The sequence below is a fragment of the Caenorhabditis remanei genome, chromosome V (genome assembly GCF_010183535.1).
Source record: "Caenorhabditis remanei strain PX506 chromosome V, whole genome shotgun sequence".
NCBI lineage: Eukaryota > Metazoa > Nematoda > Chromadorea > Rhabditida > Rhabditidae > Caenorhabditis > Caenorhabditis remanei.
In genome coordinates this window covers 13,902,204-13,922,904 of record NC_071332.1, presented here as the reverse complement: position 1 = coordinate 13,922,904, position 20,701 = coordinate 13,902,204, and the positions used below count along the sequence as shown (strand labels likewise).

Below are 20,701 nucleotides of genomic sequence, written 5' to 3'. Positions count from 1 at the left end.
GTACTTATGACCGCTGTCTTTTATCAAGTTTCCGTGTCACAAAATTAAAATAGACTTGCAAATTTGTATCCCGCAACTGCGCGCAAAGTTTCAGCAAATTGCCGCACAAATTCCTCGCCCCGCCCATTATCATATAACTTCGCTATTTTTTCTTGTCTGTTTTCTTTTTCGCACAAGTTCAATGTTGATTCATTTATCTACTATTTTCGCAATTCCAGCAAGTATTTTTTCAGTCTAATTTGTCCATTAAACGCTTGAAAGGGTGCTAAATACTTCGTTTAAGAACTGCGCGAATAAGACCTGTACCGTTTATTAAAAAACGGGTTTAAATACTCTTCCGCGGAATCAGTTCTTAAACGGGACAATTCTTATTCTCGCAAATCTTAAACAAAGTATTTACCTCCTTTGAAAGAGCATTGTCGAGATTATTATTCCTATCCGTGCCGCCGACGCCGAGCCATTTTTCCTTCTAATTAAAGTTTTCTTTTCAGAAAATGTCTGCCGGGCAAGCAGAAAATATCGAAAGCGATGAGGAAACAACTAATCTGCTGTACAATTTCTTGATTGAAAAAGCGAAAACCGCCGAATCTCCGTTGAAAATCAAAGAATTGTGTAAAGAATTTCTGACAGAAACGAAGTCGGCGCTCACAGTCAATAGTTTGAGTACAAAGTAAGAATGAATCAGTTCGATGTCATAAAAACTCCTAATTAATTGTTATAGAATCTTTGAATATCGTGTAAAAATTCATGAACTCGAAAACATGGACGAAGAGACGAAAATTCGAATGATATTCGCTTTGAGCGCTTCGGTCGACAGTGGTTTTCTTTTAAAAATTAAGGAATCTGGAGACGTTCAAACAGATCATGCACGGAGAATTACTGAGTACAAAAAGAAAGGAGGCGGTTTCGAATTGAGAGGAATTCATGTAAGAACACCGGTATATATTGGTAACAATTCGTTTATTTTCAGCTCTGTCCACACCGTTTGAGCCAGGAAAGAGAAAAGAAAATGTTGGAGTTTCTAGCGAAAAAGTCACAGACGACCGATTATGTGTTGACTGACTCTACATTTATAACAGAATTTCAAAATTACTCTAAGACTTCAGTCTCACTCTCGATATTAGATAGCAGGTTTTAGAAGGTTCGCAACGCAAAACGAAATCATTATTACATTCAGATATCGGGCCATCAAAAGACACTTGCATTCGTCCACTCACTTCGCTGACAGTACTAAAGTCAAAATGATGTTTATATCTGGAGCGGTGGTTTCAGAAAAATATTTGAAGAAGTGGGTGGAAATTCATCGTCTGTTTTAACAAATGTATTATTTTAGACTTGAAGAAAACGCCGAAGTGAAGCTTGATTCCAAAAACAGAATCACCAAATACGTGGCAAATGACAAAAGTCTGAAGTTGAAAGGAGAACACAGTTTGTCTGCGAAAAGAAGATCAGAGATGACTCACAGGATCAATGACACCGTGGATGATGCTCTCGAATCTGATAAAGATGACAAAGAAAGCGTGAAAAATGATGAGAAAAAAGATGAATTGACAAGAAGTGGAAGAGTGTAAGTAATGACGAACGGAGGAAATGAGTGAATGCCAATGATATTTCAGGTCAAGAAAAAGAGTGTCAAGCTACGGTGTACTGTTTGATCAAAATGATTTGGAAAGGAAGCCGTTGACAAGTTATATAGATGTCACTAATATTGCTGAATCTATTAGCCGGAAGAAACCGAAGATAAGCGAAAAGAGTTCTGAGAAAACTATCAAAACTGAAGACACTGTGAATGGTGATTCAAACTGTAATCTGGGAAGTGATAACGTCTCAATTTCTATGAATGTGGAGTTGATCAAAAATGAAGAAGTTTCATCGCCGAGCCCGATTAATCATCAGGATATTTCAAAGGATTCAGGAACAGAAAGTGTTGACTCGAAGCCAGATGTGCAATCACGAACATTGGATTCTACTGGAGTCAAAACTATAAAAACCGAGAATAATCAAGACAAACGTGATGTATTAACAGAACAATCACAGGACTGGGTTAGTCTTCAAGAGTTTCTGAAATTGTTGTATTCTCCTGTCGTCACTTTGGATTCCGTCAAGCTTTACATAATTCAACAGAAGATGAAAGAAAAGATCAAGGAATTGAGACATCAAGATGAAGTGAGTTTTTTCTACAAAATAAAGCAATGCATTTTTATTTTTCAGGAAGTTCCAATCGAAGTTATTCGTTCTTCTTTGGAATCATGCCTCTACATATTCACAAAAAGTGCGGAACTGAGTGCAACACCAGAAGATACGACGCCGAAGCTGAAAGATTTAGTTCTGATTCTACTAATGGTCACTTGTTATTATGATCGATCCCTTTATGAGCTCCAACGGAAATTGAGGACCTTGACAAATGATCCCGAAAATCAGACGAAGGTTGGATTTTACTCAAATAAAAATATTTATCGATATGTTTCAGACAGTGGCAATGGAGAAGGTCTTATCTGCTTTCGAGACGATGCTCAATATTGTCTGCCATTAATTTCTTGTTGTTTATGTTGTCTATATCATTAGTTATCCGCTGAATAACATGTATTTATTAGAAATAACTTCGATACTATTGTTTTATTTTCTGTTATGTTTTATATATTTAGAATCAATTTGCAAATTCGTTTTAAATGTTCCGATCTTCGGTAACTATCGAAAGAATGATGAATGTTTCCCTTCAATTTGTTTTCGGTTTCTTTCTAATTGAATATTCTTTTTCATGACTTCTCAAGGTTTCAAACCTCGGCCAGGTGTCGTTATTTTCTAAAAACAAACATTATCATTTGTACATCAACTGATAACAAATCCCGTAATAGTGAACTCAACAATTACATTAATAGTTTCATGTTCTGTTCCATTCTGGTTAATCTCGGGATTGTTTTCCGCCGTATGTGTCTTTCGGTGAAAGTTAATATTATTTTATACCGTCAATAAAGTTAAAGGCTTATATTTTCTCCTTGAATTTAAATATTTAACTTCTCTGTAATTCGTGTTGTGAACCATTACATTCTGCAGAAAAGCACATAATTATTTCGCTCGCGGTATTCGTCGAGTAGAGTCTCTTTGACTTGTTCTTACACGTTTCTTATTGAAGAAAATAGCACGTGAACAACCGAACACTATGAATGAAAAACCTTGTTTTGTTCCAACTCATTTTCTTATTTCAGAAGATGAATTCTGGAAGTGACAACGAAGAAGATTTGTGCTTTGAATTGATGAAATACGTGGCATATCGATCGAGTAGACGAGAATCTTATTCATCACCGGCTCAATTGTTGAGACGGTTCATCGAAAAGTACAGATGCCCTCTTTCAGAAACAGCACTACGCGAGAAGTAAAATTTTGATAAATTCTCTGTTTTTATCGATGGAACATCAAACTCAACTTTCAGGCTCAATGAGCATCTTCTGAAACTTCACGAGAGGAAAGATGTTGATGAAGAAACAAAAGTGAGGATACTTTTCGCTCTACAAGCTCCAGTTCATCCCTCATTTCTGAAAGAGTAAGTAATTGTTTTCTGAAATTTGACAAGAGCCATCGAACAACGAGAATTGTCGCTTTCAGATTACACAAACACGCAATAGTGAGAACTCGAGACGTTAACAAAAGACGAATTGTGCAGTACAAGAAGACCGACGGAAGCATTGAATTGAGCGATAATGAAGTACTCTTCTATTTTTTAATTTTTATGTTGTATTGAAATCTTTTTTTCAGCGACAAAAATACCTTCTACAAATGAGAAATATTCTGAGTTACTGCGCGAGAATATCAAAGAAAGTTTCTCCGAATCGTATGCCGGCTATCGAAATGTTGAGATTTTATGAAGAAGAATATGAAATTGTGGAACTGAGAGAAAATGAAACTTTCGAAGACTTGTGAGAAAAAATAACAAACCGTGTTTTTATGAAAACTATATTTCAGAGTTCGCCTTTTGAATGAAGAGATTTATGAATATGTGCATAAAGATAAGGAGACGAGAATACGAATGTTGTATGTAATGAAAACAGAAATTGGAGAGGAACTTCTCGAAGAGTAAGCTATTTTGACATGATTCACAGATGGGAAATCGTGGAAATGTTTCAGACTTCAAAGAGATGGAATAGTAGAATTGGATGCCGAACAGAGAATCAAGAGATATGAAACAAAAGATGGAAACTTGAAGTTAGAAGTTATTCAGAGAAGTTCAGAAGAAGATGAGAGGAAAGAGGAAGTCGAAGAACGAGAAGATGCGAATGAAGATACTTTTGATAGTTCCGATAGAGTTGTGACAAATTCAGATGATTCTGAATCATGTCAGAGAAAGAGGAAATTGAGAAATAGCTCATCGAAGACGAATGCAACTGATCACATCTCTGATGAATCTCATCGAGTCGAAGACGATTACAAACAAAATGTCTTGCAAATACCAATCAGTTCGTCACAAAAGGCTAATGGAAACAGTACTGAAAGACAAGATTTGCTTACACCAAAACCAGAGGAACCATCGGATGATAGTGATCATTCTGGAGAGAAGGAAATTGGAGGGTTATCTACAAGTAAAGGAATCAGAAAACGAACGGATCCTGGCGACCTCAATCCGAGTAGTTCCAAGAGAATTAAACTGGAAAATAGTAATAATATGGAGCAAAGTGATAATCATACAATTAAAACAGAAAACCATCAGAGTTCACCAATGCGTGATAATATCGAATCCGAGCAGCAGTGGCTAGAAGATGTCGATGCTCTGATACCGGAACCAATAAACGATCTGATGCAGTTTAAGGACGAAGTCGAAGAATATCCTCTCGAAAATTTCGAAGCGGTTCCATTGATAAAGCCGGAGATTCTATATGAAACACTAGAAGAACCAGTTGATGACTCAACAAGCCTCAAAGATTTTCTACATCTTCTACTCGGAGTAGTTGGGACATTAGATACAAATTTTAGTTATAAATCTGTGAGCAAAATCAATGAACGGCTTCTAAAATTGGGAAGCAGAGATGTCGTAAGTGTTTCTCTGCTGTTTTCAGAATAATTTATTTTGTTTTCAGAGTGTTCCAATCAATAAAGTGCTCGTCGCCATGGGATCTTGTCTTCAAATTGTCAATCCGACGGCAAAGACCTGCGTGCCAGACAGTGTAGAAACTATGAGTCTTGGAGAATTCATTCTACTTTTGCAAGGATCTATACCCTTCATTGATCATCCGAAATTCGATTCTTTCCGAGAGAAGCTCAACCAAATTATGAATGAAGGTCAAGATAAGGTGAAAAAGAAGTGAGCAGGGCATAGAGTTAATCTTTTCGTTTCAGAAAATTCCAATTTCTTCGATTTGTCTTGCCATCACCATGACAGTTAGCACCGTTGCTCCCATGTGTCAATTGTAATTTTTTATGTTTGTTTTCAATCATTATTGTATTCTCGTTTCGATTTCGTCCTAGTTTTGTCATAGAAATTATCATGTTAGAGATCACTCGTAAAATCAAATGTTTTTACTATGTAGCATATTAAGATATAAATAATGTTCAATAAAACTATTTTATCAGTAAAAATCTGCGAACAGAAGTAAAACCTATATGAATGAAATTAAACACTTTCATAAGCGAACAGTGTCATACAATAAAACGAATTTTAGATGAATAATAAAAATGATAATTATAGGATGAGAAGTAATTGATGATTGATCGAACAGCAGAGAACACTCATATTTTTGTCAAAAGGAGAATGGTTTCGAATGCTGGCCGGATCTTCTCTATGGACACAGTCTGAAATAATACATTTATTTTCTGAAACAACTAGAAATTCTAGAAATTCAAACCTTATCGTCTTTTCCTATTTTATTGATTTCTTGTTTGATTTCTTCTCCAAAAGCACCCAGATCGGAAATTTCAAAATTGTTGAGAGTATGTCGAAGAACAGTGAGAAAACTTTTCAAACTTAATGAGCTATTCGAATTCTCTTCTGGTTTTGCAGAGTTTACAGTTACATAGAGAAGTGTTTGGAGTACTGAAATGATTCCTTGAATTGGAATTTTCTGAAAAAAAGATTGAAGATAAGATAATACTGTTAACCACCCTCACCTTGTCTTTAATTGTATTGAAATTGTCTTCAACTGCTTTACGAAGATCCACGAGTAATGGAGAATCCAAAGTTATTATTATAGCACGTAACTGGTGAAGCAATGCTTTAGAGTATATGAACCATTCCACTGGTTTAGATGAATCTTCTTCTCTTTTTGGTGACAGAAATTCAGGTTTCGGTTTTTTATCAGCAGTTGAATCAATTGAATCAATTTCAGAAGAACTTAATCCGACGTCTTCTGGATTCTCTTCAGTCCCAATCGGAGCACGTTTACTCTTTTCGTAACTGTCAGGAGCAGTCGAAATCAGAGAGTGTTCCGTATAAATGTTTTCTTTAATTGAGATTTTTGAGTTGGGAATCGAAGACCTGTGGATCTTTTCTGGTGGAATAACTATCGTTGGCTTTGTAGACGCCTTTTCTACACTAGATACCGAGCTTTTTGGGGCAATACGAGTTTCAGATTTATGAATGGCAGTCTCGTTGCTCTTCTTGGGATTTTGAATGCGAAAACTTGCAAGAATCGATGACCTTTCCTCCGGAAGTTCTTCTCTAGGTCTTTTCGGTGCAAAGCGAAACGACGGCGAAACTGATTTCTGTTTGTCCTGTATTTCATTATTGTGCGTTACAGGGATTTGAACGGATTGGCATCTTTGAGTACTTGTTGAGTGTCCGGAGACATCAGAGTAGATAAGCGGATTAGTCAAATCATGAGTTCTCTTCTGCGCGCATTTGTTGTTAATTGACACATCCAAAACATTGTTCAGATCTTGATTATTCGAAACGAAGTCCATCTCAAGTTGTGAGGCAATTATAGTTTCCTGAAGATTTGGTTCTGTGTCGCCCATTGCCACTGATTCAACTTCTTTCTGAGTTCTTTCCAAATTTAGTTCTTCTCTCGAACCCTCTGATTCCATATTGCAGCCAGTGCCAATAGCTTCCTTCACAATTTCAGATGATTCTTGGATTTCATTTCCCAATTCATTTGAAGCGAACTCTGTGGACTCTTCCGTAGAGTCGAGCCCATTTTCTGTAAATGTCTCAGTTACAATTATGAATTCAATCATCTTGCTACCTATTTGATCAGATGATCTGATTGAAACATTGGCTTCAACCGTTGAAACGTCTTCAACTTCTTTCTGAGTGATCTTCATATTATGTTCTTGCTCTCCTTCTCTCGAACGTTCTGTTTCCATTTCATAATCGTTGTGAATAGTTTCTTCAAAAGCCTCAGCTAATTCCTGGTTCACTTTATTGCTTATCAAAACGACATCTGGTGACTCTTCACCAGAATAGTGTTGGTTTCCTGTAATTTCACAATTTTTAAATGTTCGAAACTCTGACTGTAAATACCATTTCGTTCGGATGATTCGATTGGAATATTCGGATCGACGGGAATCGAATCATTCTGTTTTTGAGCGTTTTCCAAATTCATTTCATGGTCTCTTTCTTCAGAATCCTTTATCAATACATTACAATCCTTGTCAACAGTTTCTGTTAAAAAATATTTGGTACTTCGAAGAAACTTTGGATTTTTATTTACCTTGTTCATCAATACGTTTATCGGACACTTCTGAGGTTGAAAGAAACTTAGATTCTGCGAAACTTTGATAAAAAGGAAATTCGGCTGGTGAATCATCCTTTCTGTCTGCCGACTCATGACATCCGCCAATTCCAGAATCTTCTCTCTGAACTTTACAATCCATATTATTTCTATACTCTTCGATTTCAGTAGACTTTTCATTCGAATTTACAGCTCCATCGTGCTGAAACAATACATTTCCTCCACACTGCTCCTCCTCTCTTCGTTCAGAATTGATCTCTTCTGATATAGTTTCAATATCGATCAATTCCTCATCCTCATCTTCATTTTGAATATTTTCAGCCTCTTCCTGAGTTGAATTGATTTCTGGTTTGGGGAAATGTTGCGTTTGAGTTTGGATTAAAGACGTAGTGAAATAACTGGAACCTTCAGAATCTTGAAACTTGTTGTCTCTGATCTGATGATATTCTCCGCCACTTTGCTCATATTTCTCTCTTCTCGAATTTTTATAAAGCAGAAATTCCTCTTGTGTGTCTAGTAATTCTCTTTCATCTTCACTTTCAACCATCTCCTTGAGTGGTGGAATGTTCCACGGTGATGAATACTTCCCAGTCGACGACGTTTGCATGTTTTCTGCTAGAACTATCGGTCCCGACGAAAAATCATCTGGTTTAGAAAAATAATTTTCAGTCATTGTCGACGAGAAACGGAGGCCAGTTCCCATTGGCGCATCACTTGAAGAAGGACCAGATCCATCAGCATTGAGATAAGTGGATCGATCGAACGGAGACGTTGATGTACAAATGCGATGTCTTCTAGTATCTTCTGCTTCCCTTACATCTGATCTATTTCGTGCCGGTGCGTAATGATTGAGTATTCTCAACACTTTCTCATCATCAATCGAATATCGGCCTGTATGAGAATTTGGTTCGACGTTTTCTCTTCTAAAATCTGCCGTTTTCGATGTTGATTTTTCCGTAGTAGACTTCTTCTTCTTCTTCTGTTTTCTATCTGGTGTTTTTATAGGAGAGTATCGCACTCGTTTATGAATATTTCTTTTGGACCTATTTGAGGAAGAGGGGCCATCGGAAAACCGACTGAAGGCTGGATCGACGAACGAATCTTTAAGTGCTATGTTCTCTATTTCTCCGTCAGTGCCATCTAATTCATCTGATGCAGTAATTGACTCATTTACAATCGGCGTTTCCAATCGGTGTTTTTCTCTCAAGTTTCCGATTTGAGCGTTAAGCATTGTTGGCGGATTTTTGATTTTCGATTTTTTAGTCGACACTTTGCTTTTCTGAAAATACTTTTGTATATTTTCTCATACGAGTTCAATCTCATCTCATACCGATTTCATCGCCAATTCCAATCCTCCATCATATTTCTTGTATGAAATTATTCGTCCAGGACGATTGACTTCTACTTCGGCATTCTTTCGAAGTCTGTAATTAGTTGATATTTCAGAGTGGGCGGAGCCTGTTTACTAACACGACAAGAAATTCCGAATTGACTGGCACACGCAGAGCAAACATCATTCTCACTCTTAAATCCATGTCGTATTCGTTCTTTTCGTGAATTTTCAGACGCAATTTGCAGAATCTGAAACTCATTCTATAGGTTTTTATTCTGTGCAAGAAAGAGGAGCTCTCCACATTCTGTTCTCACTCACATTACTTTCAAATCATTGTGTGTAATATCAGTTTCGTATTTTTTCCTGAATTTACTGCAAAACGAGTTCAGTTCAAACGGAGAAGTGGCATTTTCCGATTCTTCTGCGAAGAATTTGAAGATTTGAGCCTCTTCTTCTTCGTTCAGTTGACGTGGCATTGACTGAAAAAATTTGAATAGAAAAGGCGAAGTAACTTTTTTAAAGATATTGACGATGTAGTAGTTTAGCATCCAAACTATCAAAAATTTAAATTTTTAAATTGCTCATTATTATCTGAAAAACGAAGATAAAGGTAATAAATGAAATCATGTTTGGGGCCTCTCAAAGCATGTGCACACCGACAAACAAAAACTCGAGAAAAATAAAGGAATTCGTCGTGAGACTCACAATGATTTGATATGTAATGCGCCTTTATTTCTTACGGTAGCTTCGAGCTTTCAAGGATGATTTGGCAAAAGCTCATTCGAATAAGAACACAGTAAATCACTTTCAAAATCAGAGTAATAAATATATTATTCACATTTCAATACCCAAAGATTCATTTGACAACCGGTACATAATGATATACAACAGAATAGACACATCGGTATGAAATGACACAAAATAAATAGGTTACAAAACGAGTGGGGAAAGTTTTCTCAAAATTAACGTATTTAAAGCACCAGAATATTGATAATATTTAGCGGATTCTGTAATTTTTCTGATATGATCCAAATCCGTGATTAGTTTCATATATTTTTCAAGAACTTTGTTCAAACCGTGTTTATCCGCGAGATAGAGAACGTCACCGACACCGAGATCACAGTTTTTCGTCAGCAAGTTTTTGATTTTTCTCAATAATATAGTTGTTTCAAATATGTTTCCGTATTCCAGAAAGTAATCCAAGTCTTCACCTGAAAGTAATCATTGCTGATACTCAGGCAACTCGATGTTAGTCTAATTAGACAACCGAAGTCTAATTAGACAGAATAACAATCTAAATACAATCTAGTTAGATTAGCTCGTTTTGAAAGTCTAATTAGACAGTTTTATAGTCTAAATAGACAGTTTTAAAGTCTAATTAGACAGACAAGTCTATTTAGATTATATGTTAGTTGGATTAGACAAAATTGTAGTCTAATTAGACAAAATGCTAGTCTAATTAGACTGTGGGTCAATCTAACTGGGTCGCGTTAGTCTCTAAATTTACTAGAATTAGATTAATATCGAGTTGCCTGAGTATTCTAATCAGTTTGTACTCACTCGTCGGGATATGAGACTCAAATTCATAAAATTCATTCAGAAATTTACAGAATTTCTTCCACTTGATAGTTTCTGTTTCCTCAATTATAATAACTGGGTTGTCTATTTCCTCGTACATTCTTTTGAAATATTTCGAAGATTTGTAGATACTCTGAAATTAGTAATTAGAATTTCAAAATTGTGACTCAGAAATTCCTTACGTTTCTCACAAGAAGTAATTTTGTGCCCGCATAAATTTCTATGTTCTTCGCGTATCCTCCTTTACCAAATCGTTGCGTGAATTCTTCCTTTAACGTCTCTTTCTCGAACTTCAAACTGAAATCACAATAACAGTAAATCGGCAGATTCTCTTTCAATTTTTCGACAGTTTCAATCATATAACCAGGATTGAAGCCAGTTAGACCACTCTGATCAATGAGAATATTGTTAATAATATTCCGTTCGCCGTCGGCCGATTTCGTATAGAATGACATGAAGCCATTACAGTACATATCGTCTATTCCGAATTTTTTTGTTTCCGAATAATCGAAAGTCAGTTTGGCAAAAGCGAAGAGTCTGAGTTCCACTTCCTCTTCTTCCTCATCCTCCTCTTCTTCTTCCTCTTCTTCTATTTTTTCTTTTTTCTTGTCTTTTCTTTCTTCCTTTTCTTCTTCTTTTTCCTCTTTCTCTTCTTCTTCTTCTTCCACTTTTTCCTCAACTTCTTCCACTTTTTCCTCTACTTTTTCTACTTTTCCCTCTTCATCTCCCTCGCTTTTCTTCCCATCACTCTGCTCGTTTTCAACTGAAGCTTCAACCTCTACTTTCTTTTCTCGAAACATTGAATAGTCATAAAATACATCCAATCTCCATTTGATTCCTCCTGACAAAACTCCATTTGTGATTTTTTTATTGAGAAACCCGTCGAAGTCCACCTGTCTCTCTCTTATACTGTGTTTGATAACCGTTTTTTCATCGATTTGAATCTTCTTGGGCATATGCTGAAAAAGGAACAGTTATTGTTTGAAATACTATGCGTTTGAAAAGACTGAAAATGAGACAAATTTTGTTCAAAAGAAAATAAATTTCGTTTGCTTTAAAACTTAAAAAATGAAGAAGTAGCGCCGATTTCGGAAATATCTTGCCTGCGTCTCACACTCTCTCGCACGTGTCAATAAAGCAAGTTTGCTATTTTGTCGTTTAGATGGCAGGTCTAATCGACGAACATTTTGCTAATACGTTTCAGTTTGTAGAGAATTCAAAGATGGTCATTTTGAGATCCTAACGAAAAAATTGAACCACTTTCCGAAAGTTTAGAGTGAAAAGCGTATTTTTTAAAAGTAATTTGCCAGTTTTTTCGGAATTTCATGTCTGAAGTTTTGTTAAATTCCATAAAAGACAAATGTATTCCTATTTATATGAAATCTCTGGCACTTTTGGAGACCGAAGTCTAATTCTCGACGATGTTATTCCATGGAAGGCTATCACCTTTTGTAAGTTTCTGTATAAAATAAACACAAATAAACCAATTTGTTTAGAATTCATTCAATACATCATACACATATAAATAATTCTTAAAAGAAGAAAAATTTTGATTTTTGGAAGAGGATTTGATCATTTGACATGAAAAATTGGGGTGATTGTGTGATTTTTTGACAAATTTGAGTCAATTTTTCGACAAAAAAACAATTTCGAAGATCATATGGCAAATTGTGTGTGCTGCGCGTTTTTCGGGATGGAGACAATTTTTTTGGGTTTGAAAAGGTGAAAACTAGATATTTCAGACTAGGAATGTATATGGAACAAGAGAAAACACGGGATGCAAAATATAAAACTGGGAAGAGAAAATTGAGAGAAAAGAGAAGGAAACGAAGAGATATGTGACAAGAAGATGCAAAATATAAAATGGGAAATGGATCAGCGGAGATTCAGATATTTTCAGAAAATTAGAATTCTATGACATGGAATTTTAGACGTAGACCGGAGTGACATTGTGCTCTTTCTCGTATGCATGCCACCGGACATCATCACTTTCATGCGTCACAAATCGTTGACCGACAGCTTTTTCGAGCACTCGGAGATCTGACCAGAGGGTATAGTTCTGAAAATTAAGAGAGAGTTAGAAGAGGAATGAAATAGGTTTGAAATTTCAGGTCAACAGGCCCTTTGAACCGTACCTGCATCCAAATCTGCGATTGCGCCTTTGCCACCGTATACCGTTTGCTCATTTTCACTTGCAACAGTCCGTTGATGAATTCGATTGCGTTCTCCGAAATCTCTTTCCACGGTGACGGTGGATACATGAATTCAGCATTCTGAATCTGGTCATTGATATCTTCGTCTTCATTGAATGGGAATGTTCCAGACAATGATACATAGACAATGACACCGACACTCCACATATCGAGAGATCGATTGAATCCTTTGTTGCGGAGAACCTCAGGTGCTAAATAAGCGGGCGTCCCGACTACACTCCTTCTGAAACTCTTCTCTCCAATAATTCGGGCAAATCCAAAGTCACACAGTTTGACTTGTGGGAAATCGGAATTCGAATTGAGCAGAATGTTCTCTGGTTTCAAATCACAATGAACTATATTTTGATGATGAAGATATCTGAAATCAGATGAGTTTTATCGACGTCTTCAGAACTCAAAATTCAATACCTCAAAGCCTCGAGAATCTGTGCAACGAGGAACTGTGTCGTTCTCTCGGAAAGTCGTCCTTTCTCACTTGACAATATCATTTCGAGCATATCTCCCTTCAATTTCTCCATCACCACAAAGATTCGATCAGTTGTTTCAAGCATTTGCATGAAATGGACGACTCCTGGATGATCGACTTGCTGAAAATCAATCAATCAATTCTAGTTTCGAAAATCTCTCCTCACCTCTAAAATCTGCACTTCAGCCCTCAACAAATCCTCTTTATTCGGTGGAAACTTCAATTTATCAATTAATTTCACTGCAACGTGTTGTCCATTTCTTCGATGAATACCACCATAAACAGTTCCGAATTGTCCCGATCCGAGAACTTCTTCGGCGAATATTTGATATAATTGAGAGAATTCTTGTTCCGTTTGAATCTTCGCTCCCAAATGACCCGTTTCTCCTGGAAACAAAAACAATGGTTGCCACGTGGAGAGATTCTAGTTTTTTTTGATGCTTCTGATTCATACGTCATCAGAATTCATCCTTTTGTTATATATTTGTTATTGTTTCTATTGTTTCCAAAAGTTGTCTAACATTAAAACCAGAAGTTCAGAATTCCCCTCAGATGACGTCGTCCAAGAAATAAACATGGTCCAGACAAATTTCTTGATTTTTGACCGAATAAATAACTCTAATTTGCAGGGAGAAAAATCAACAAAATCCTACAGAATTCTTCGTCAAATATTCAGAATCTCGCGTGTGTGGAATTAAATCTATAAACATGTTGTTCTTTTGTTTTTTCTCTCCTTCGTCAATCACCTTTTTACGACTAACTGACTGACTTCTTCCGATGACGTCACAACAAGAACACAGACAGTAATTGATCTCTTTTTCTCTTGAAGAGGAGGACCGTTAATGATATAACCGGAAAAAAGGGAGAGAGTAATAAACTAATAGTCACGGGTGATATGGAGACGAAGAAAGTTGAAAAGTCAAAATGTAGAAAATGAACAGAAAAAAAACGACCGGAGACTAAATGAAAAGAACGGTCACACTTTTTTCGAATGAGAAAAAAATGTCTAGGGAAGCTAGATAAACATCCAAAACTATTGGGTTACTGTATCTAAACTCTGAATCATCTTACCTTCTGTCGGCACTTTCAGCTTATCCACTCGTTTTCCACCAACAACTGAACTTTGTGGTGTCACTGGCATCAAAGCTGACTGAATGGCTGTTGTCCATGATTGAGCATCCAATGTTCCGGATCCCTTTTCATCGGCTGGTGAGCCAGCTGAAAACAAATACACAATTAAAATCAGAACACTTCCAGTTTTTAAAAGTTTTTATAAGTCAGGAAAGAATAGAAACCTCTGAAAATCTCCTCATCGTCATCTTCTTCTTCTTCTTCTTCCCGATCACCACCACTCCATCCATTCCGTTTTGTCATCAAAACGAGACAATCCGCTGCTCTTCCCAAATATTTCGAAGCTGTCGATGCAATCGATGAGAAACTTGAATAACTTTTCTCAGAATCCGCTTCTGAATTCCCTTCAGAAGACGTCGTCGACCCTCCACGCCTTGTCCGATCTACCGTAATCGTAGAACTGACAGTTGAGCCTTCACGACTTCTGACACATGAAGAAGATGCTCCAGAAGACCCAAGATACCCAGAATCCGTTGAAGATACTGTAGATGGTTTCCGGGCGATCGGAGATGCATGAATGATGTTATACAGCTCTTCATCTGTCATACTGGAGTCTTTGATGACATCAGAATCACCAACGCTGATAATCGTTCGGAATTTTTGATGCCGTCGTGGAGAGAAGTGAACGAGAGGATAGTCATTGGCTGATTGGGATGTTGTTGGCTCATCAGCATGCGGCAGACGGAGAATGTTTAGTATCATTCTCGTGTCTCAAGGGGGAGGTTTCGAGGGGAATCGTTTGTGTTTTTGTAGGTACGTATTCTGAAGGATTCATGGTGAAAATTGAGAACCGAAAGAGAACAAGAGTGAGAAAAAGTGAGGAATAGAAGAGAACAAACGAGAGTTAGTTGAGCTTTTTAAAAAGTTATTTGAAGTCTCAGGGCACTAAGTCTAACCTAGATGACATATGAAATCTGGAAATCAAGACAAAACCAGAAGAGTCTATACCCTAAATGAACCTTTTATTGACCACCCCTCTTCCCAATTCTCTAAGCCCCACCCCCTCTTCCTTATCAAACTTTTTGTACTCTAACTAACTATCTAAAGTACGATCACGTTCTATTTGTTGTGTTACGTTTAACGAAATCCTGATGGACCCTCGCGAGAGGAGAAAAACAACAAAAAGTTCATGTCTAAATTTACAGTGAATGTAAAAGTGACGGAGAGGTAAAATCAGATCAAGTGCATCATCTGAATACAAAACATACTTTCAGTCGACTACTTTGACAATTAGTACGATGAGAGAAAACAATACAAATGTATAAATGAAACTAGGAACTAGAAGAACAAGAGAAGAGACAAGAAGTGAACGCCTAAGAAAAAGAGAGAGAGGAAGAAACAAAACAATTAGATAATGAGTGAATGGACATGAATAAATCAAGAGGAGGAGGTAAGTGGGTGAACGGGCTGAAAATAGGTACAAAAACACGGGTTATTCTAGGTGACAAGCAGGAAGTAGTAGACTGAAAGGGTTACTGTAGCTAAGAGTTCTTAGCCTTTGACCTACTTCTTCCCAAAAGAAATCCACGTGTTGCTAACTTTCCTTTTTATATATATACAAGCTAATACATGTTTTTTTATTCCCAGAGTGTCCAGAGATAAAATCAGAGAACGAAAAGAGGAAACAGACCGGAATACTTCTCCTCATCAATTTGGAGAGAAATTAGGTGAAAAAAAGAGGAAAATGGGAGAGAGTAACTTTTGAAAGTTCTCAATATTTTCAGGTTGACTGGTTAAGCAACCTGCGAGACAAAAATTGTTTTTGTTTTTGCGCGTTTTTTGAATGTTTTCTGAAAGATGCGATAATCAATCAGTCGGATTTTAAAACTTCTGGTTTTTTATGAAAAGGGGCGTGGCTAAAAGGAACCACGTGACTCAGCTACTAGCATCTGGGAAGCTTTCTAGTTAGCATAATCCCTATAGCGGTTAGCCCACTGAATCCATCATCAAATCGGAAACAGGCGCCGTTCCAAATCCTTTCATCGGAAGGACAGAGGAGAGGACAGGTGGAAAAAAGGGAAATTGCTTCTTTTCCGTAGAAAAAAGTGACAAAAAGAAGGAAACGTAATGTTTTGTCATTCCTGCCAAGTCGTCATCTTTTCATAATTCAATCAGAAAAGATTCCGAAAATAGGCAGAGAACAGGTGCTAATTGGTCTAACCGAACATACTGATGGTCGGACATTGGTGGTCTAGAAAAAACAAAAAGTTAGGCCAGTAATCTACAGTAACCAATGCTTCCAGATCTTTGCAAACGAAATCAAAAACCAAACATCCAATTTTCAAAAAACAAAAAAAAGAACGTTTTTTTCTTCCTAACATGAGGTCTTTTTGGATGTTCAATTGGACAGTTTTCTCTCTTTTCAAACCTAAACCACCTAATTGAAAATCTCTTTTTCCCTCATCAAGTGTCTATTTATTTATTTGTGTGTAGGTGTGTTGTCCTTCAAAGATGTTCTTCTCCTTCTTCAAAAAATAAGTGGGAGGTGATGGTCTAAAAGTTGAAAGAAAGACCAAAAACTTGATCGAAAATATTCTGGCAACGTGCCAAATAGGACTACTGTAGGTGGAATTGATCTAATTAGGATCAGGATGGATTTCTATCTAAACGTCGGGAGAACGGTAGATTTCATGAGAATGAATTTTCAGCTTTTCCTACCTATAAAGCTATAAAAACTTCGATCAAGAACCGAAACCTATGAATAAATTAGAATCGGATCAAAAAGCGACAATGAGGGAAATGAAAAGAGGGGAATCTAGATTATAATCTATGCAAATTGCGCAACTTTTCGCACTCTCTCTCCTCCCCAGATATATCGGAAGACGATGGCTACAAACAGACTACAGTATGATGATGGCTAGATGATGTAGTCAATGAGAAAACAATACGTATCTGATGCACTTTCTGATTAGACAATGACAGAAACCACGAAAAATGCAGATTGTTACAATTGAGAATACCGAAAATCGACCGAGAACGCTCAAAAATGCTGAGAAATTTCAAATGTTTTGAGAACCTCTTCCAGCTTTCTCAGTTCTCAAAATTCCACAAAAACCTTTGAAAAACTCAAAATACTATAGACTACAGACGAAACGATTCGTAGTGATAATCGGAGAGATTTTTGCAGAAAAGATATGGTTTCGCTATTCGATGATGACGATTCAAAAAAGTGATAAGATGATAATAATGATGAGAAACGGAACAAAGTGACGTATTTTTTGAAAGAATGTTGGATTCAAATATGGGAAAAAGCGCTCTAGCGCTAAAATTTCCGAAAATACAAAAGAGCGCATTGGAATCTTGTTTCAGCCTATTTTCAGTATTTTAACAGTTCTGTGAATCGAGACGAATATAGAATTTTCAGAAACCTTCGGCTTTAAATGTCCCTTTTCAGTGATGTCATTTTTTTGTTGACTCAAAGAAAAATAAACAAACAGAATAGGTAAATTAGTTGAAGACGAACAACATAAAAATGGAACAACTGGTTCGCCAAATTTCAATTTGTGGATATTTTTTTTTATAAAAAAAGTTTTTTTCAGTAATAATAAACTTCATACGAATGTAAGTGGTCCATCTGAAGTGTACTTTAGACCACCAGCTGATCTTCGAAAATAAAGTGAAAAAAACGAGAGAAAACGGAGAACATTTTGGTCTAAAAATAGAAGAAGTGACCTAGCTTTTGGGGAAGAGGGACTAAAACTATGTAAACTGATCAAGAGTCTAGATTCCAACTGCTAATCCAAAAAAGCCTGATCTGAGACACCGTAATAAGCTCCGCCCCCTTTTTCCAGAGAGAAATAAGACAGACCGTGTGACTCTCGTCAACCGTAAAATCAGTTCATAATCGTTCAAAAATTCCAGAATTTTTTAGAAAAAAACCAAAGGAACCACGAGGAAAAAAGTGACTAATGTTTGTACGAGATGATGATTTTCAGAAAACGATCGGTGGCAGAAAAAGGAAAAAAGAAGAGTAAGAGAAATGATCGGAGAAGGAACAAATGTTTGTTTTGTAGACAAAAAAGTGAGAAAATGCAAAAAAAAACAGAAAAGAACACATATGTATAAAGTGCATGAGTCATGTATGTATTCAGAAGGCGTGACGTCGTCTGAAAAGATTCTGAAAGCTTCGAAATCGTACAAAATCGTATTCAAGCTTTCCAGAAGACCTCTTGGGTTCAATTTCCAAAACTTTCCCAGAAAGTTCCAAAAACCTAAAATCTAGATTCTGGAATCCAGTTTCTCTCCCACCTCCAATAGACTCCGCCCACTTCCCTTTATAAGCTCCGCCCATTTTATGTAAATGTTAAAGAAGAGAGTGGTGTGTGATAGTATAAATGAAGTGGTTGATATGACATCAGAATAATCAGAAGACGTCGAGAAAGAGAAAAAGAAGACAATGGAAGTGTAATTGAAGCAAGATAGAGTAGTTAACTATACCGAATTTTACACCATTCGTTTAGATGAATAAATGGAATTGATGTGTACGTCTTCTGAATTTAAATTCTGAATTCTGGAAATAGAATCCACGCATTCAGAAGTTCGAAAGAAATTCAGATGACGTAGAATACAGTAGTACACTGTTTTTCAAACATATCTTCTCGAAACGAACAAAAATAAAGTGAAGTTAAGGAAAAAGATAGAAGATGGGTGACTTCTCCGTTATCATTTGCCTACGTCATCTGTGACGTCGTCAACGTCTTCTGAATTCTCGAGGACAATCCGAAGACAACGACGGGATCGAAACCCTTTTTTGGTGTATGTGTTTGTTGGGATCACCCGACGACACATGATTGATTCGATTTCTCGGTCGGTCGACTCGTTGGACACAGAAAAGACGCTGATGGACTTTTGCGAAAAGTCGTCTTGTCAATTAGAGGAAAATGAAGAAGAAGAAGAAGAAGAAGTGTTGATACGTAGGAAGATGGAGTGTGACGTAGTGCACAAATCATACTCCCAGGAATACACGTGGCAGAGAGCCATAGATTCCTGTGAATCCAACTAGGAAAGCTGAAGTTGGAACACAGAAAGCTAGTCCATCAGGCTACGTGACCTGAGCCTTCGACTTGATTACTGTAGCCCTCAGGATCACTAGGAGCATAGCCTATGAAATGTTTCCTAAGGTTAACGTTTCTACTTTCCATAGAAGATTAATATAACATTCAGAAGCTAGTTCTACCTATCGTATTGACTCACCTGAGAAACAGTACTAGCCAACTACAGTAACCCCAAAACTAATTTTATCAGAGAAACGAAGTAACAAGTTGTCCAATCTCCTCCTCATTTCCATCCATTTATCTACTCTAGAACGACGGCGCCTCGAAGGTGTAAAACACACACATTCATGTATTGATAGGAAATGAAAAATAAGTGATAGTTACGAGGAGAATTTGTTTTTGTTCAATTGACTTCTTGAACAGTTTCCGAAAAGTGGAGACTTTCGAAGTTGAGATCAGTAAATTAGACGAGTTGATTGAGACGATGATCATACTAGATACGATGGAAATTTGAGCATCTCATCTGTGACACTGATAGTTTGAATAAATGGTAAGGGGTCGGAGGACTAGGATCTGAGAAGAATATGTTGGGGGCGTCAATTTTAATGAAGATTACATCTGGAACGCGAAATTGTCTCAAATCTCATTTTGATTTTTCAGATCTTTCAGAACCTTTAAATCACTTCAGGGTTACGGTTCCTACGTCACAAACCCCAAACTATCACCTAACAACAAACATCGCAACATCTCGACCACAATATCATCAACGTCTTCTGACTATTTTCCTGAGATCTATCCACTCACTATCAGATCAAAAACTTAAGAACACGAGTTCTTTCTTCTTTTTTCCCTTCCAAAGAACTACGTCATAAAAATGAAACGGATAGCGTCTGTAGGAAGGGGAGGAGACGACGGTTTGCAAACCATTCTCACCGCGATTTCCAAAAAACGCGTCAACGTCTTCTTCTCTCTCTTTGCTTCTTGAATCGGAAGTGAAGGACATGCTGCTAAACTAATACTATCAAAAAAGAAGACGTGAAAAAGATAAAAGTATATGGAGATATGAAAAAGCTGCGTGCGGTCGTATAACACCTATCGTAAAATTGGAACCTAGTCTCACTTTATTTGAAAATGAGAGGTGCAAATTGAGGGAAGAGAAGAGGTCTAAAATCACCGATCGAAAAACACTTTGTTTCTTGCAGAAGAAAAGAGTCTAGGAGGATAGCAACTACAGTATCCGGTTACGGTTTCCGATACATCTGTATCAACAGGTCAAAGAGTTTTTACAACCGTCCGAATGAACAGTTTGAGGGAGTACTGTAGGTTGG

General features: G+C 36.9%; 4 protein-coding genes across 4 annotated transcripts; 2 read left to right on the top strand and 2 right to left on the bottom strand.

The window, feature by feature from the left end:
- Positions 1–494: 494 nt before the first annotated feature.
- GCK72_019809 (uncharacterized protein) lies at positions 495–2,533 on the top strand (the record flags this gene model as incomplete). Its single annotated transcript, XM_003116676.2, has 8 exons — positions 495–670; positions 722–926; positions 971–1,131; positions 1,178–1,288; positions 1,334–1,567; positions 1,617–2,166; positions 2,212–2,427; positions 2,471–2,533. The coding sequence occupies 8 exons, from the start codon at positions 495–497 to the stop codon at positions 2,531–2,533; spliced, it is 1,716 nt and encodes a 571-aa protein (XP_003116724.2).
- A 676-nt stretch (positions 2,534–3,209) lies between these two features.
- On the top strand, positions 3,210–5,403 carry GCK72_019808 (uncharacterized protein; the record flags this gene model as incomplete). The annotated part of the gene is made up of 8 exons (XM_003115958.2): positions 3,210–3,373; positions 3,431–3,541; positions 3,604–3,703; positions 3,754–3,914; positions 3,961–4,071; positions 4,123–5,023; positions 5,070–5,282; positions 5,329–5,403. 8 exons carry the CDS (start codon positions 3,210–3,212, stop codon positions 5,401–5,403), a joined length of 1,836 nt encoding a protein of 611 aa, XP_003116006.2.
- Positions 5,404–5,718: 315 nt separating this feature from the next.
- On the bottom strand, positions 5,719–9,467 carry GCK72_019807 (uncharacterized protein; the record flags this gene model as incomplete). The annotated part of the gene is made up of 8 exons (XM_003116564.2): positions 5,719–5,781; positions 5,835–6,050; positions 6,097–7,400; positions 7,448–7,588; positions 7,638–8,937; positions 8,989–9,082; positions 9,129–9,239; positions 9,310–9,467. 8 exons carry the CDS (start codon positions 9,465–9,467, stop codon positions 5,719–5,721), a joined length of 3,387 nt encoding a protein of 1,128 aa, XP_003116612.2.
- Positions 9,468–12,496: 3,029 nt separating this feature from the next.
- Positions 12,497–15,081, bottom strand: GCK72_019806 (uncharacterized protein; the record flags this gene model as incomplete). Its single annotated transcript, XM_003116457.2, has 6 exons — positions 12,497–12,628; positions 12,705–13,140; positions 13,191–13,369; positions 13,415–13,635; positions 14,320–14,466; positions 14,544–15,081. 6 exons carry the CDS (start codon positions 15,079–15,081, stop codon positions 12,497–12,499), a joined length of 1,653 nt encoding a protein of 550 aa, XP_003116505.2.
- Positions 15,082–20,701: the final 5,620 nt, after the last annotated feature.